The 16,662-nt window shown below is 35.8% G+C and overlaps 1 protein-coding gene across 5 annotated transcripts in view; it reads left to right on the top strand.

Annotated features, from left to right (window-relative positions):
• The window catches only part of LOC121378822 (protein FAM13B-like), a 117,119-nt gene extending 111,547 nt beyond the window's left edge, over positions 1–5,572 (top strand). For all 5 annotated transcript variants that reach the window (XM_041507152.1, XM_041507154.1, XM_041507153.1 and 2 more), the window contains 2 exons: positions 1,365–1,419; positions 2,769–5,572. In XM_041507152.1, coding sequence (XP_041363086.1) covers positions 1,365–1,419; positions 2,769–2,840 — 127 coding nt within the window. In that variant the 3' untranslated portion in view covers positions 2,841–5,572. The remainder of the gene's footprint in view (positions 1–1,364; positions 1,420–2,768) is intronic.
• Positions 5,573–16,662: the final 11,090 nt, after the last annotated feature.

Here is a 16,662-nt window from a genome sequence, read left to right as displayed (position 1 = left end):
ATGATGCATATAAAAGATCCTCTCTAAGATTATATGTCAAAATTACCAAATGTTTGACATCCAGTAGCTGATGATTAACAAGTCAATGTGCTCTAGTGGTGTCGTTAAACAAACTTTAAACTGTACTACACAAAAAGCCCAGATAGCTGAGATGTCATCCTGGACAACATTCCTCAATTGGATATCAATAGAAAAAGGAAAAAGGTTCAATGAACCCTTTGCTTATTCAGTTTCATGTAAATTTCTATTTTTGTTGCTGATATCTTCAAGGCAAGATCAAATCTAGGATCTATTCCATTCGGTGGGCCCATTAGGCTATTTCTCGTTCCAGCCAGTGCTCCACAACTGATGTAACAAAGGCTGTGGTATGTACTATCCTGTCTGTGGCATAGTGCATATAAAAGATCCCTTGCTGCTAATTGAAAAGAGGAGCCCATGAAGTGGCAACAGCAGGTTTCCTCTCAATACATGTGTGATCCGTAACCATATGTCCGACGCCCTATAACCGTAAATAAAATGTGTTGAGTGTCATTAAATAAAACATTTCCTTCCTTTGATATCTTCAGGAGTCAGAATGGGACAGGAAAGCAAAAACTCAAAAATACCTACTTATGCACGTTCTTCCCAGACACAACATGGGTGCTTGCCGTACGCATAAATTAATAGAAAATCACCAACATTAATTAAACAGTTCAACCAATAGTATAATAATTCAGCATTTTCATTTATAAACTAATTTTGTGCAATATGCAATAATGAAGAAAACATTATCCCAAATTATATGTTCTCAAAATAATTGATTTGTTATCTGATATCTTCATCACACCATCAAGTTGATGATGCCTTCAGTGGTAAATGTAATTTTTTGAGTAGTTGAATTTGATTAGATCACAACTGTACCTGTAGGGTGTATACCACCAAATCAAATCCCATAGACAATAATAGTAACATATGTGGCTAAAACTCCGACCTGCAGCGTATCAGTCGACATATACACCACAGATATAAATACTACCACCCCTCACCCTTAAAGTGAATCAGAGATAATGGGTAGCATCTATGACTACCCTAGTTTCGCACAAAATTTGAGTACTTTTTTTACAGGTACCCCATACATGTTTCAAGCACATGGTTACTTGACACAGTGGTACTAGACGAAATAAAATTGCATACATTTTTTGCGCAGATGAAACTAATTTTTTAACAACCAACACATTCACATTTAGCACCAATCACAGGACTTGTGGTGTTAACTTCTCTATCAAAGCTCAAACTTTGACCCAGTACTACCTATATCTGCAGCATTCATATTTTAGTGATACTTTTCTTATTGGCTGTTCTCATTTCTCCGATTGTATTTACAGGAAGGTGCAAAAAGAAGACCGATTGCCGATGCAAACAGAATATTCTGACTATAAGGTGAGACCTGGGGAATGTAATTCACTTGACACACCAAATTCAGTTTGCCTACTGCACATTAGACCACATTGATTTACATCGAAGCATTCTGGGCCCAATGCTAAGGTATAACACACTCATCATGACGTCAGATTAATTACGTCATGTACTTCATATTCCACAAAAAAGCAAAAGGCAGACAATGAAAAATTGCATATGTTTTGCCCTAGGAGATCTTAACAAAGTCGATATAGGTGATATGGTTTTAGTCTAATATGTGGAATCCATGTCAATGTAATGGTTTTAGTCTAATATGTGCAATCCATGTCAATGTAATGGTTTTTGTCTAATATGTGGAATCCATGTCAATGTAATGGTTTTAGTCTAATATGTGCAATCCATGTCAATGTAATGGTTTTAGTCTAATATGTGCAATCCATGTCAATGTAATGGTTTTTCACGATTTGTGTTTGGACAAAAAGTGGAGAAAACCTAACGGTAATTAAAGTTAGGAGAGTAATTTATTGTAGTTGTTGGCAATTTGGTACAGACTTTAGCTCAGTTTGTGGAGTGCTCATCTGATGTGCTTGGGTCAAAAAATCAAACTATTTCTCCTTTGGCAGACTTATTATCGTATTCCCACTCCAACCAGTGTCCCACAGCTGGTATATCAAAGACTGGTATGTGCTGTCTTGTCTGAGAAATTTATATAAAACATTCCTTGCTGCTAATGGAGAAAATGTAGCAGGTTTCTTTGAAGTTTATGAGTCAGAATTATCAAATGTTTGACATCCAATAGCCGATGATTAATAAATCAATGTGCTCTAGTATAGTGGTATTTTAAAATAGGACCAACTTGAACTGATTGAGAAGTAAAAATAACATGATGATGACACAGGTAATAAGATAATTTAGAATTGTGATGAAAACAAAAAAATCACAAGCATTGACTGTCACATGTGTGCTAATTTCTAGCCTTGATATGTACTCGGTATTGTTACAGCCTCATTGTGAGCAGAGCTTCATGTTTTAATCAGCAGTAAAAATATAAATGATATAGGATGATGCTTTACGGTAAGTAGTCAAATGTTCAGGTTCATTTAATTTTTTAACATATTTAGAGATTCTGCTTTCATCATTTCTACAGATAAAATTTTAAATATAGTATAGTAAAACCTCTGTAACCCAGAAATTCATGGGATCAAGTCTGATTTTAAGGGGTATCTGGTTTAGAGAGGTTCTGTACCCTATTTAAAAAGGGACTGTGACAAACGCTTTGATTTGAGGAAATTCTGGTTTACAGAGGATCCTGCTGTGAGTGATTTCAGTATATTCTAGTATTTTATAATTAATGGTTTGTTTTGTTTCAGAAAATAAAAGCAAAAATCCGCTTGTTGGAAGCCCTCCTTTCGAAGCACCAGATTTCAACTGACAGCCTGTAGTGTGTTCTGGATGAAATCTCAGTCTGCTGGTATCTAGTCTTGATTGGCCTCGTGACCAAGTTTCAGCTGTGATCGACTACTTCTAGTCCGGACTGGTTGTGTTTAGAGCAATTCTTCCACGTTTCGGCTGGCTGCATTAAAGTTAAAGATTTTTGTTTGTTTGGACTTGTATGCAAGTAAGAATTTTTAGTGGACCAGAATGCATCAGTGTTTCTGATTGGACCATGATACAATAGTGTATTTGATTGGACCAGGATGTATTGGATTTTTGAATAATTATTGTATGAGAATACAATGGAAGACTTTATCCACCAGAATACAATGGAAGACTTTATCCACCAGAATACAATGGAGATTTTAATTGGATAAGAGTGTAATGGAGTTTTCGAATGGACAAGAATGCAGGGGAGAGTTATTGAATAAGAGAGTAATAGAGTATTTATTACCAGAATACACTGGAGTTTCTGATTGGACCAGAATGAGGTGGAATTTTTTAACAGACCAAAAATGCAAAACCATTTGTGATTGAACAAGACAGCTAGAGGATTTTGTTACGAGATCAGAATGCATCGTTTCTGATTGGACCAGTTTGTAGTAGTGTGATTGTGGTGCATATTTATTTTTAAAATGTCTGGTAAGTTTGTTTGAAGACTGGGATGAAATGTGTTTGTTCAAGGCAAAAACGTTTTCTGCTTTTGTTTGAGTGACTGTTTTTGCTTAAAACCAAAAGATTGTTTCATGGAAATCACTTTGAAAATGGTTACTTGGTCAATGATAAATGAGAAGGGATTAATTGACAATGTTTTTATATATATATAATTATTGCAGGTGAGAATGCTCTTGTTGTCAGCAGTATTAGTATTTTGATGATGCTGTTTTTATAGCAAATAATATTAATGTTGTTTGGGGTTTCTTTGCTGCATATCAAGGTTAAAGAGTTAATTATTTTTCTGACTTTTCTTTCATATGAATCTATATTTCATGGTAAATAATAAAACGTTCATAGCAATAATTTTACTTCTTTGTGTATGTTGTAGGACTAAAATATCAATTAAAAAATTTTATGTATAGATATTGGTAAAACTATTTTCAATATTAAATTTCTTGTAGACAAATAATATTTTTGGGGTGTTTATTGTCAGGGGCGTAACTACGTGTACGCAATGTACTCATTTGAGTACAAAATGTTTCTGCTTATATGCAATTTAGCTATTTGTGTACACTTTTTTTCAACAATCACACTAAATTCTCAACGTTGCGTATTAACGCTCCACTTTAGGGGAATACTCAACGTCATTCAAAGCTTGGGTTTCATGAAGATATGACAGTCGTAATGACGTCATACGAATTTGACCAATACAAGCGTTTGTAAAAAAAAATAAGTTTTACAGATTGGAATTACTAGTGACTGAATGGCATGATTTTGAGTGGTTTCGCTATTTTCTTGAGTACACATTTCAAAAGTCTATTTACACCCCTGATTGTATATGGGTGTGTGTTTTTTTTTTGGGGGGGGGGGCGGGGGTTAAGTATTTTTTGTTACCGTGGCAGCTGCATTGTGTAACAAAAATAACAAATTAAATAACTGCATTTTTCTTGTTCAAGATGCATAACGTTTAACTAGAAATGTTTTATTACGCTGTTGACAGCCTAGATTTGAATGCAGGGCCCGAACTTGATGACAGCACCATTGGTGACATTTTCTTAAGTTCGAGCCCTGTTGAATTGAAAACCATGTTTTGATGTACCGTTCATAACATACTATAACATGGAACTTTTCTTATAACCATTAGTATTAATCAAGCATATACCTCTGTTGTAATCCACAAAATTGAATATGATTAATGAACAACTCCCTGCACCCCCCTCCACACACCCTACCACCCCTTCTGAGTCAACAGTTAGCCTGACTGGTGCTCTTGCATTTTTTAACAAAATCATCCCTCCATTTTTAGATCTACTATAATAACTAAACTGTATGTAGAAATGTTACCTTTTTATTTTTTAATATTTTTATTTTTATTACATTTTGTATTATAAACTATCTGTTTTTTGTGCTTTTATATTATTTCTATTCTTTGTATTTTTGTTGTTGTTTATTTCTTCTTCTTTTTTTCTTTTTAAAGTGACTGATGGTGTAATAAATAAAATAATCAGTCATTGTATGGTATGTTAGTACTGCTAGCTCGTGAAATCTATGAATAGGTTTCCTTTTGTGGTGAAATAGCATTGTTTTGATGTTGTGAAAATAATGCTAAGCTGAGAGCTTTATACTAAAATTACTCAAATTAATAAAAAGAAGAAACAATTATTTTTAGTTATAATAACTAGAATTAGAAATGAACTTTGTGCGGTAATTTTATATGGGGACCACTTTGCCAAAACACTAAAGATGTTTCGCTGGTATATTGTAGAATATAATCTCTCTTTAAAAAATTTAAACACTGAATTGGAAAGGAAATCCATGAGGAATTTTTAGATCTGAATAGGAAAATTCTGATGATAAGCACTTCCTGGATTGTGACAAACCAATTCTGTACTGTGAACACCATTCATAAGTTACTTTGGGTTTTTTTAATATTGTCTTTGAACGGGTGGGTATTTTGGGTGTTTTGTGTCTTTCTGTGTGTTTGTGTGTGTGTGTGTGTGTGTGTGTCTGTGTGTGTGTGTCTGTCTGTCTGTCTGTCTGTGTGTCTGTCTGTGTCTGTCTGTGTCTGTCTGTCTGTGTCTGTCTGTCTGTCTGTCTGTCTGTGTGTGTGTGTTTGTCTCTCTGATATTGTAAGGATGTCTGTGTGTGTGTTTGTCTCTGACATTGTGAGTGTGTCTGTCTGTGTGTTGTCTTTCTGACATTGTTAGTGTGTCTGTCTGTCTGACTCTGTATGTGTTTGTTTTTTAATTCTGTGCTAGGTTATACTAGTTATATTTAAACAGTTTTCTGTGAAGTCAGGTTAAAAAGATGATATGATCCATTTTTAAATGTTGCATGTTTAGTCTTTTGTTTTGTACAAGTATGGTTGTGGTTCTGATTTTTATATGTTGTTTACACTAAACCTGGAGACTGGGAGACCTGTTAGGTGTCTTGTTTTGTTCAGTGCTATCTATATATTTTCACTTTTGTTTTGTACGATTTCATTATAACAACTAATGTTCCAGTCATATATCCAGATACCTGTGTAAATAGTAGTCACCATTTAAAATGAGTCCGACTCACACAATACAGAGGTGGATCTAGGGGAGGCCCAGGGGCCCACCCCCCCCCCCTCCCCTAAATTTTGCAATGTCTAGCAGTGTTTTGCCAAAACCAGGAGACCCTGTTCCATAAAACAACTTTTAACACTTTAATCATCATAATCATCTTCTATCATCGCCTCAACCTTTCTCTGTTGTCTTAAGTCAAGACAGAAATATTCAGTAAGTGTGAGAAAGTTGAAAGCTAGTAATGTAGATGTCAGATTAGTTAATGATTTTCTAAAATTGCTACAAACTCAAATGGGTCTGGTTGACACATGATGCATTTGATTTAACTCTGCATTCAATGTAAAAACATTTGTCTTGTTGAGGTTAACTCTCATGTATGATGTACAATGTATTTGGAAATGAACAGTTTGTGAAATTACTCATAGGAAATTGGAAATGAACAGTTTGTGAAATTACTCATAGATTTCCTATAACAAGAAATGCATTCTTGATGTTCTGAAATTGTCAATAACTAAGATATTATTTACTTTCTTCGTGTGAATATTTTAATTGTTAGAGGAGTGTCTACAACTGCCCTATTGTTGCTTTGTACAATTAATGTAAAGCTTACATGTGCTAGCTGTAACATTAACCATGTCACTACAATCAACTGTAACTCTAAAGCCACAATCCTTTACAGGAAATAGGACCTGGTGTCGTGCTCATAAAAGATTAAAAGTCCAGACTAGAAGCTGTAATAAAGACTGGAGAGATTAACAGTAACACAGGTTTCACATGGGTCATGGAAATCTGTGAAAGTCAGAACTCTAGGCTGTAATAAAGACTGGAGACTTTAACACAGGTTTCAAATGGGTCATGGAAATCCGGGAAAGTCACGACTCTAGGCTGTAATAAAGACTGGAGACTTTAACAGGTTTCAAATGGGTCATGGAAATCTGGGAAAGTCACGACTAGGCTGTAATAAAGACTGGAGACTTTAACACAGGTTTCATATGGGTCATGGAAATCCGGGAAAGTCACGACTCTAGGCTGTAATAAAGACTGGAGACTTTAAGACAGGTTTCATATGGGCCATGGAAATCTGGGAAAGTCATTGAATTTGCAAATCTCATTTTCCAGGCTTTGAAAATCACTGAATTTTTATTTGAGTCCTGGAAAGTAATGGAAAATGAAAAAAATTGGTTCATAATTTAAAAATTTCTCATGGAAAATAAGACAAAAAGAGATAAGTTATATACATCAAATCATTGTAAAATTATCAGATTATGTTGATGATTATAGAACAGTCTTTGCAGATCTTTTTTGATAAGATCATGGGAAAATTCCTTTAAAAGTTGTGGAATTTGGTTGATAGTAAAGTATAAGAACTGTGTAACACCATGGCAACACCCTACAAACTGCATGTGGCAGTTCACGCTTTATTCAAGTCAGGACTGTTTATTCTTTTAGAAGCACAGGCTCAGGTCCATATGGCTGGTTCAGACTTGAAAACGATCTAAACATCATTTGAGTGTTTAAGATCCACCTCGGTGGTGTTGTGGTTAAGCCATTGGACATAAGGTTGGTAGGTACAGGGTTCACAGCCCGGTACCGACTCTCACCCAGAGCAAGTTTTAACAACTCGGTGGGTAGGTGTAAGGCCACTACACCCTCTCCTCTCTCACTAACCACTAACAACTAACTCACTGTCCTGAACAGACAGCCCAGATAGCTGAGGTGTGTGGGTAGGTGTAAGGCCACTACACCCTCTCATCTCTCACTAACCACTAACAACTAACTCACTGTCCTGGACAGACAGCCCAGATAGCTGAGGTGTGTGGGTAGGTGTAAGGCCACTACACCCTCTCATCTCTCACTAACCACTAACAACTAACTCACTGTCCTGGACAGACAGCCCAGATAGCTGAGGTGTGTGGGTAGGTGTAAGGCCACTACACCCTCTCCTCTCTCACTAACCACTAACAACTAGCCCACTGTCCTGGACAGACAGCCCAGATAGCTGAGGTGTGTGTCCAGGACAGCATGCTTGAACCTTAATTGGATGTAAGCATGAAAATAAGTGTTGTAGACATAAAGGGACCTACTCTCTTAATGTTGTAGAGAAAAACATCGGTAGCTAGTCATACTGGATAAGAATGTAATGGAGTATTTGACCAGAATACAGTAGAATTTCTGATTGATTCAGAATGCAGTGGAGTTCTTTCAGCTGACCAAAATGCAAAACCATTTGTGATTGGACAAGACAACAAGAGGATTTTGTTACAAGATGAGAATACATTATTTCTGATTGGACCAGTGTTTTGTAGTGTGATTGCTGTGTATAGTTAGTTTTAGAATGGTAACTGTTTGAAACCTGTGATTCATTAAGAATGTTTACCTGTTGAATTAAAGTATATTATATTGGATGGGAGATGTAGTTTTGTGTCACAAATTAACTATTAATTTTTTATGTTTTTTAATTATTTTTAATATATTTACATAAATCCTATATTAGTCGTCCATGTAGTGCTAACTCTAATAAACACTTATTTATTTTTAGATTCTTATCCTTTTAAGTTGTGTTAATTTGTTAATACTAAACTACTTTTCTGAAACCAAATGATTATACATGTATTTTTGTATTGGCTTTATAAAATAAAATGGTGAGATATAGGTATTACTTTTCCGACAGTGGCGTTGTTGTCATCTTTTGCATTAAATGTTTTTTGTTTAGATCAGTTTCTCAGAAACTATAAGTCCTAAGTCAACAAAAGTTGGTTTTTAGTTGCACCTATGGATGTTCATCATGGCGGCCATATAAGTCTCTATCGTATGTGCTCGTATATATTGTCATAAAAAACCAACACTTAGGAAGGAACTGGATTCTTTGTGACCTTTATGATTCAGGCTGGTACATAACTACTCGCACATTAAAACAAGTGGGTGACATCTAATGAATTCCTTATAGAGTCGACCCTTGAAATGTTATCATCAATGCCACTTTAACAGTTCATTGATATTTGGTCATGTGACTGAAAATATATTGATATGCTGTTGTAATATTCTTTCATGTGGTTGAAGTGATATTCTGGCATATGATTTATAGTACATTAATATTCTGTCATACAGTTGATGGGATATTGATATTGTTCATATTCTATCATGGTCGATTGTATATTGAAATCTGTCATATGGTTGATAGTATATATTGTTATATACTGTCTATATGGTTGTTATGATATTGATATTCTGTCAAATGGTTAATAGTATCTGTATGTTACTGTCCTCTCATACAGTTGAGAATATATTGATGCCCTGTTGAACAATTAATAGTGTATTCGTGTGATATGATTGATGCTATGTGAAGTGTTCTACAATACTGTTGATAGCGCAGTGAAACCTGTGTAAACCGGATCATCTGGGGTTCCTAATGATTATCTCATTTAGAGAGAATCCGGTCTTTAGAGGGTTGCAATTTAGAATTTTGAAAATTTGGGACCATGAAACTTGTCCGGTTTAGACTTGATTCCAGTTTGTGCAAGGTTCGGTTTAGACAGGTGTCACTGTATGTTAATATTCTGTCATTTGGTTGATAATAGTTTCATAGTCTGTCATCATCCATTGTACTACATATATCACTATGTTGATAGTGTATTGCAATAGTAATAGTCTGTCATCATCCATTGTACAACGTATATCACTATGTTGATAGTGTATTGCAATAGTAATAGTCTGTCATCATCCATTGTACAACGTATATCACTATGTTGATAGTGTATTGCAATAGTAATAGTCTGTCATCCATTGTACAACGTATATCACTATGTTCATAGTGTATTGCAATAGTAATAGTCTGTCATCATCCATTGTACAACGTATATTACTATGTTGATAGTGTATTGCAATAGTAATAGTCCATCATATGGTGATTTACAAATTCAGCTTGTTGAAAGTGATTAATATGATAATGTGCCAAAACAAAAGGAACAGCATATACATGTACATTAGTCCATTTGTGTCGTCCTCATTTTCTAAATTCTTGTTCTTTTGTTAATCGTATGTCATAGGATCTGCAACTGTCTTATCTTTATTAAGAAACCATTTTTCTTCGTTTTTTTTTTTTTTTTTTTTTTTTTTTTTTTTTTTTTTTTTTTTTTTCTTTGGTATAATGTATAAAATCAATACATTTACTGTCAATTGTGCATTTGAAGTTTTCAACATTAAAATGAAGACACTTAAAGAATTTGGGATAGTTGATGTATATTTGTATGCAAAGTTTGTAAATGGCAAAAAAATTCCAGATGTGTTAATGTAGAATGTTGTCAAATGGCATATTGTCATTAGATTTTGTCAAGTAATGTATATACATTCATGACATTTTAAAAACTCTGTCTATACATTAATTTAAATGTTTATAAAAGTCACATGCATAATCAGAGTAGCAATGATAGAAATAGAAACAATGGAAATTTTGTACAGTGTATTGATAGTAGTGAAAAAAGACATTTTACCAGTGGCTTACTTTGTATATATGTGTAATAGAGAAAAGGTTGTTGAATTTGTGCACGTTATTGGTAGTAATAAAGGATAATTTTTGCAAGTGGCATATTTATAGATGTAATAAAGAATTGTTAAATGTTTTTCACACGGTACTGGTAGTATGAAAACATGATTGTTTGCAAATTTCATGTACATCTTTCATGTGTATGTCTCATAAATAACAAGTTGTTGAATTTTTGCAAATGGTACTGGTAATAATGAAAAGTTTGTGAATTTGTGTTGTTGGACTTGGTAGTAAAAAGATGTTGCTAGTGGCATATGTTATGTGTGGTGAACTAAGTTAAATAATGAAGTTTTGCAAGTAATATTTATAGTAAAGGAATTCAAACATTTTGGCAACTGGCATTTAGAAAAAGGTGGTACGTTTACATGTATGTGTATATACAGCAGTGGGATAGAATTTTTTCAAGTAAAGAAAAACGGGGGGGGGGGGGGGGGGGGTTCAAATGGTATTGGTGTTAGTGGAAAGAGTTACAAAACTTTTATTTAAAAAAAAAAAGTTAATGAGTTTTTTCATTTGGTATGCCATCAATACTGAGTATTGGTATGTAGTAATGAAAAGTTGCAACATTTTAGCAAAAGGCATCTACTAATAAAGATAAGTGGAATTTTTTTAATTGGTATTTGTAGGAATGGAAAATGTTCGTTTTAAAAAAAAAAAACTTGGTTGTGGAAATGAAAGTGATTAAATAGCATGTGTGTATGCAGATTAATTTCGAGATAAATTCACTATGTTTGCTGTGTATGAGAGATTGTTGTAGAGCAGAGATATTTGACAGGCACCTGTATGTAATCATATGACAGGTTATGTAAGTCCATTATTGATTAGTCCTTGGGTTTTTGCATTAAAAACAAAATTCACTAACTCAGATTTTAAATTATACTGATAGTAGTGATGTCTGTGTTTATATCCATTTAGTAAGAAAGGTATGTGGTATGAGTTGGTTGTTTTTTCTCTTTGTTTTTTTTGGGGGGTTTTGTTGGGGTTTTTTTTTTTTTTTTTGGGGGGGGGGGGGGGGGGGGTATCAACAGAAGTCAATAATTTTGCTTAAAGAGCATACATTTCCAATAAAATATTCTCCCGACCTCTCATACACTTGAGAGATCAAAGGCCAATAATACCCTGTTGTGTTTATTGTGTATGTGTGTACGACTGTGGGTGTTTGCTGTTTGAGTTCTCTTCGTTTTAGTGTGAACCTTTTATCAGATTGACCTCATTGTGTTTAGGATACATGGGATTGTTTTTCAGGTAACTGGGTCAAAGGTCAAAATTGCATTCAAGTAAAACTCCCTAAACTTCATCCATTGAGTTTCTTCATGTAGATACTAGTATATATTATTACTAACAGTATACTTCGTATTTTCAGGACCATACATAGCCTAAATAATGGGGTTGGGGGGGGGGGGGGGGGGGAGAGAGAGAGAGGAGACACATTAAAAGAAAAGTATTGTGTTGGAGTAATATTGGGTCTTCTCTAGTTAGACGTAAATAACACATTTTGAATTTAAATCGATTTTGGGGTAGTGTATGTGTAGAACACCCCAACCCCCACTAGATATGGCCCTGATTTTAAATTATTTAGAAATGTATCGCTCATCACGGGGATACCTGTCCCAGGATCTGTTTGTTTACTGGTTGTGTTTAGTTGAACTGGAACCATACTAACGTAATTATGCTAGTACATTTATTTTACATTCTTAGGGCAGTGTACGATTAGGCCATCTTTACATAGAACCGGCCTTGCTTTTATTTATGCTGATGATGTGTATATATATTTAGGAAACTATATTTTTGACTTTTGCAGTACATATATAGATGCCGACTGTGTTGTTGGCGGATGTATATAGACGTGATTTTTGCAATGTGTATTTTCCTAGTTACTATGACGTGTTAAAACTTGTTGATTTTGAAGAATTTAAGTTTAATGGTGATTAAAAACATATTTTAATCCATTCAGGTTTTTTTTATATTATTTGTTTATTTCCATCTGAAAATACAATGCGTTATATTTCTAGTGCAGGGGTGTAACATTCTCTTTGAGAATGGCCAATACAGCACAAATTGAAATTTTGAGTAAAAGTCTTTATCTATCTGTGATATTTGTATTTTTGCACAGTTCTTTACACTGTTTTTATTTAAATCTTGAATTTTTATATTGATGTTGATCATCACCTTATTTTTTTGCATTACCATAGTTTGACACCCAATAGCAGATGTATTTTTCGTGCTGGGGTGTCGTTCGTTCATTTATATTTCTAGGGAGGGCAGGGCTCGAAATAGCGGCCTGTAAAAAGCTAAAATCCGTCTATATTTTTAGACCCAGCGGTTGAAATAAAATTCACCTGTTAAAATTACAGGTCATTCTTGAAGAGACATATGTATGTACGGTGATCTTTTCTTCTATTTATCAGAGCTCGTGATTCTGGTACATTTTAATTTTATAATACATCATTTTTATTTGATTAAAAATCCGCTGCGAACATGATTCATAATCTCCAAAGTTTAACATTATCATTGTATAACAAGGGAGATAATTACGACATACATAATAAATCACGAGTTATACCCCTTAGAATAAAGTTTTCATTTTGTTTTTGCTATGTTACGGACAGACGCTGATATTTACAGTAGCGTAGTGTTATTCTGAGTTTTAAAACCGGCGAGAAAATACATAACACTCTTAAGCTGAAACATCTGGTGTATTTTTAAATATACTCTGTCAAAAAAGAAACGCATAGGTGATAGGGAAAGAAGAAAAGTGTTTGATTTTACAAAATATCAGGGGTTTTTTGTTGTTTTTTGTACAATGCTGCTGAATGACCATGTTTGGTAATGTTCCTGGAATGGGACAGCATTCCCAAATGCACCCTAAAACAGATTGGGGTAGTGATGGGTATTTAAAGCTGCAATGCTCGCAATGATGCCTCATTTCCATTTCTACATAGACGAGTTACAAGATGCCAAAACTAAACCTGCCGAATCGAAAGATTGCAATAGGCCGCCTCCAGTTAGGTGAATCGCAGTCAGCCGTCGCACGCCACATGAATATCCATCAGAGCACCATTTCACGTCTCTGGAACAGGTACCAGCAGTTTCAGTCAGCTGAAGACCGGCCCAGAAGTGGAAGACTTCGCATAACAACTGCAGCACAAGATCGCTACATCCGGGTTCTGCACTTGCGTCACCGAACTGCCACATCAACGAAGACTGTTGGACGCATACCTGGTTTGAGAAGGGTGTCTGCACAAACCATTCAGAACAGACTTCGAGAAGCTGGTTTACGGGCAAGGAGACCGTATGTTGGCCCCGTCCTGCGACGTCAACATCGACATTTACGTGTTCGCTTGTGCACTAATATACAGGGGTGGAACTTGGGAAACTGGCGGCGAATATGGTTCAGCAACGAGTCACGTTTCCTTCTACAGCGACGTGATGGACGACGCTACCGGGATAAAATTATTCGCCGTCACATGCTTCTCATTTTGGATCGACAGAGACAACTCTTTCAGCAGGATAATGCCAGGCCGCATACGGTACGTGTAACAATGGATTTCCTACAGAATGAGAACATTAATGTGCTGCCATGGCCATCAAGTTCGCCAGATCTCAACTCCATTAAACATCTATGGGACGAACTGGACAGACGTGTACGCCAGCGTGACCCGGAGCCTCAGACGCTTCCGCAGCTGTCACATGCACTGCAGGCAGAATTGTCTAGGATTCCACGTGCCCGGATTCAGATACTCATTCAGTCTATACCAAGGAGATGTTGCGCAGTGATTGCTGCTGCTGGTGGCCACACAAGGTACTGATTTCAGCGCCCTCGTGCGACGCTGTTTGGTAACGAAAACGCCTCCACTGCCGTCAGTCCATAGCAAGAACATTGTCACATACACATGTCAAATGTGACTGTGATACGATCATAAATAACGAAATTATGCCACTTTGTATTAAAGAGATAATTCCATGATTATTTCGCCCATGCGTTTCTTTTTTGACAGAGTATATTTAAGCATTTAGCATGGATCAACTTTTCTTCTTCCTGTCACCTAACATTCTTCCGAGAAACAGACCAATGAGCCCATCGTCTTAAGATAGATCCCGTCGGTGAGCCCATTGGGCTATTTCTGGTTCTAGCAAGTGCAACACTACTGGTACATCAAAGGCCATGGTATGTGCTATCCTGTCTGTGCATTTAAAATATCCCTTGCTACTAATGAAAAATTTTAACGGGTTTCCTCTATGACCATTTGTCAAAATTACCAAATGTATGACATCCAATAGCCGAAGATTAATAAATCAATGTTCTCTAGTGGTGTCGTTAAATAGGGATCGTTTATATGCACCATCCCATAGACAGGATGACACATACCACGGCTTTTGATATACCAGTCGTGGTGCATTGACTGGAACGAGAAATAGCCTAACAATGCTTACAAGGAATTGTCTCCCCATAAGCGGATATGACGTGACTGCCAGAATACGATTACTTGACATGCAGGGCCCCGTTCCACGAAGCGATCGTAGCCCTAAGATCGCCGTAACAGCACAGCTAACATATGCATTTACGGTGAACTTAGCGCTAAGATGGCTTTGTGGAACGGGGCCATGGAGTTTATTTAGAACAACAAAAATAAAGATTCCGAGACTGATTTTTCACATAATTGCAATCGTAATGAATTTGTAATAAAAGCACCGTTGATGGGCGATGTACTGCAGTCATTTCTGTTCGAGTCTGTATTTACAGCTGCTATGGTAGCCTAGAAGCTAGAAAAACCCAAAACACTAACGAGGAACAATGAGGTGATAAATGCCAGTTGGTCCGAAGAAACCCAACTTGTGTTGCAGATAATGTGTAGTGTAGCGAGATCACTGAGTCACCATGTCTCTATACTGACTGAAATCGAATATATGTTTTTGAAGAAGAAAAAAACCCCCAAAAAACAACATGTGGTACTGGAGCATACAGCTAAGGCCAAACAATATAAATATTCCTGGTCTCGGGTCAGCGCGCGCGTCGATTTTGACCTTGTGCGTCAAAAACTTTTGTTTTCAGATTACCCTACGGTAGCTACAGCAGCGCCATCTATACAGGAAATAATGCTGCGTCTCCTGAAACAATACTACTGTGACGCACCATGACATTGTGAGTCCAAATGAGAGCAAAGTCGAAGTCATAAAATTCTTTATATAGAAAATGTGAATGAAAGTATTTAGCGTAACATGGCAAATGAGGGGGCACCATGGCCATTGAGCTCGGACCAAGGCAGATGAGGACATAAACAAATATGTGTACTCTCTTTTTATGTGCAATCCATGATTTAACAGAAAAAAAACCCCATAAAGCCAACAAACAAAAAAAGCCGAATCGCCGCATCAATTCTGCAACTTTGGTCCAACCAGAGACTGACTATTATTACTATTATTATTATTATTATTATTATTATTAGATACTCTTCAAAAAAAATAAGAAGTTACAATTGCCAAAATTGTACGGTATATTAGCTGTGGGGAATGGTTATATGATAATAGTGAATTAATTGGACAAACAGTACAACTGGTAGTTCAGTATTACAGTAGGTTTTATGACCATCAAAGATCTTGACGGACGATTGGGGTCGAAAGTGAAATTTGAAAGTTGACGGGGGTTTTTTCTCAGTAAATCGCAAATTTAAACAATAAAAATGACTAAAAACAAAACAATAACAACTGTATGATCAACAGAATGAAAAAGATTGACAGAAATAATGGACCTTCCTGGAGATTGTCAAAATCGAGAATGACACCCCACGCACGTGTACGGGGCAACTGCGTGATGCATGTGCAAACTATGGAATGTTTTTCGGTGTGTTTATAAACAGACCTGAGCGTTCTTTACTAGGATGTCTAATAGTTGATATTAACATTGCTATTTCAGGTTCACCTACTTTTTTGAAGAGTATTATAAGTTGTAGAAGCATCACGAGGGGTAGTTCACCAAGGTAAACATCTACGGTCCATTTTTTTACATTTTGACATTTATTGGACAGCAATAAACATCACAATAATAAATATAGTGCCGGAGACGTTTATCTTGATGAACTA

The sequence above is a fragment of the Gigantopelta aegis genome, chromosome 8 (genome assembly GCF_016097555.1).
Source record: "Gigantopelta aegis isolate Gae_Host chromosome 8, Gae_host_genome, whole genome shotgun sequence".
Lineage (NCBI taxonomy): Eukaryota > Metazoa > Mollusca > Gastropoda > Neomphalida > Peltospiridae > Gigantopelta > Gigantopelta aegis.
This window is presented reverse-complemented; position numbering and strand designations above follow the sequence as displayed.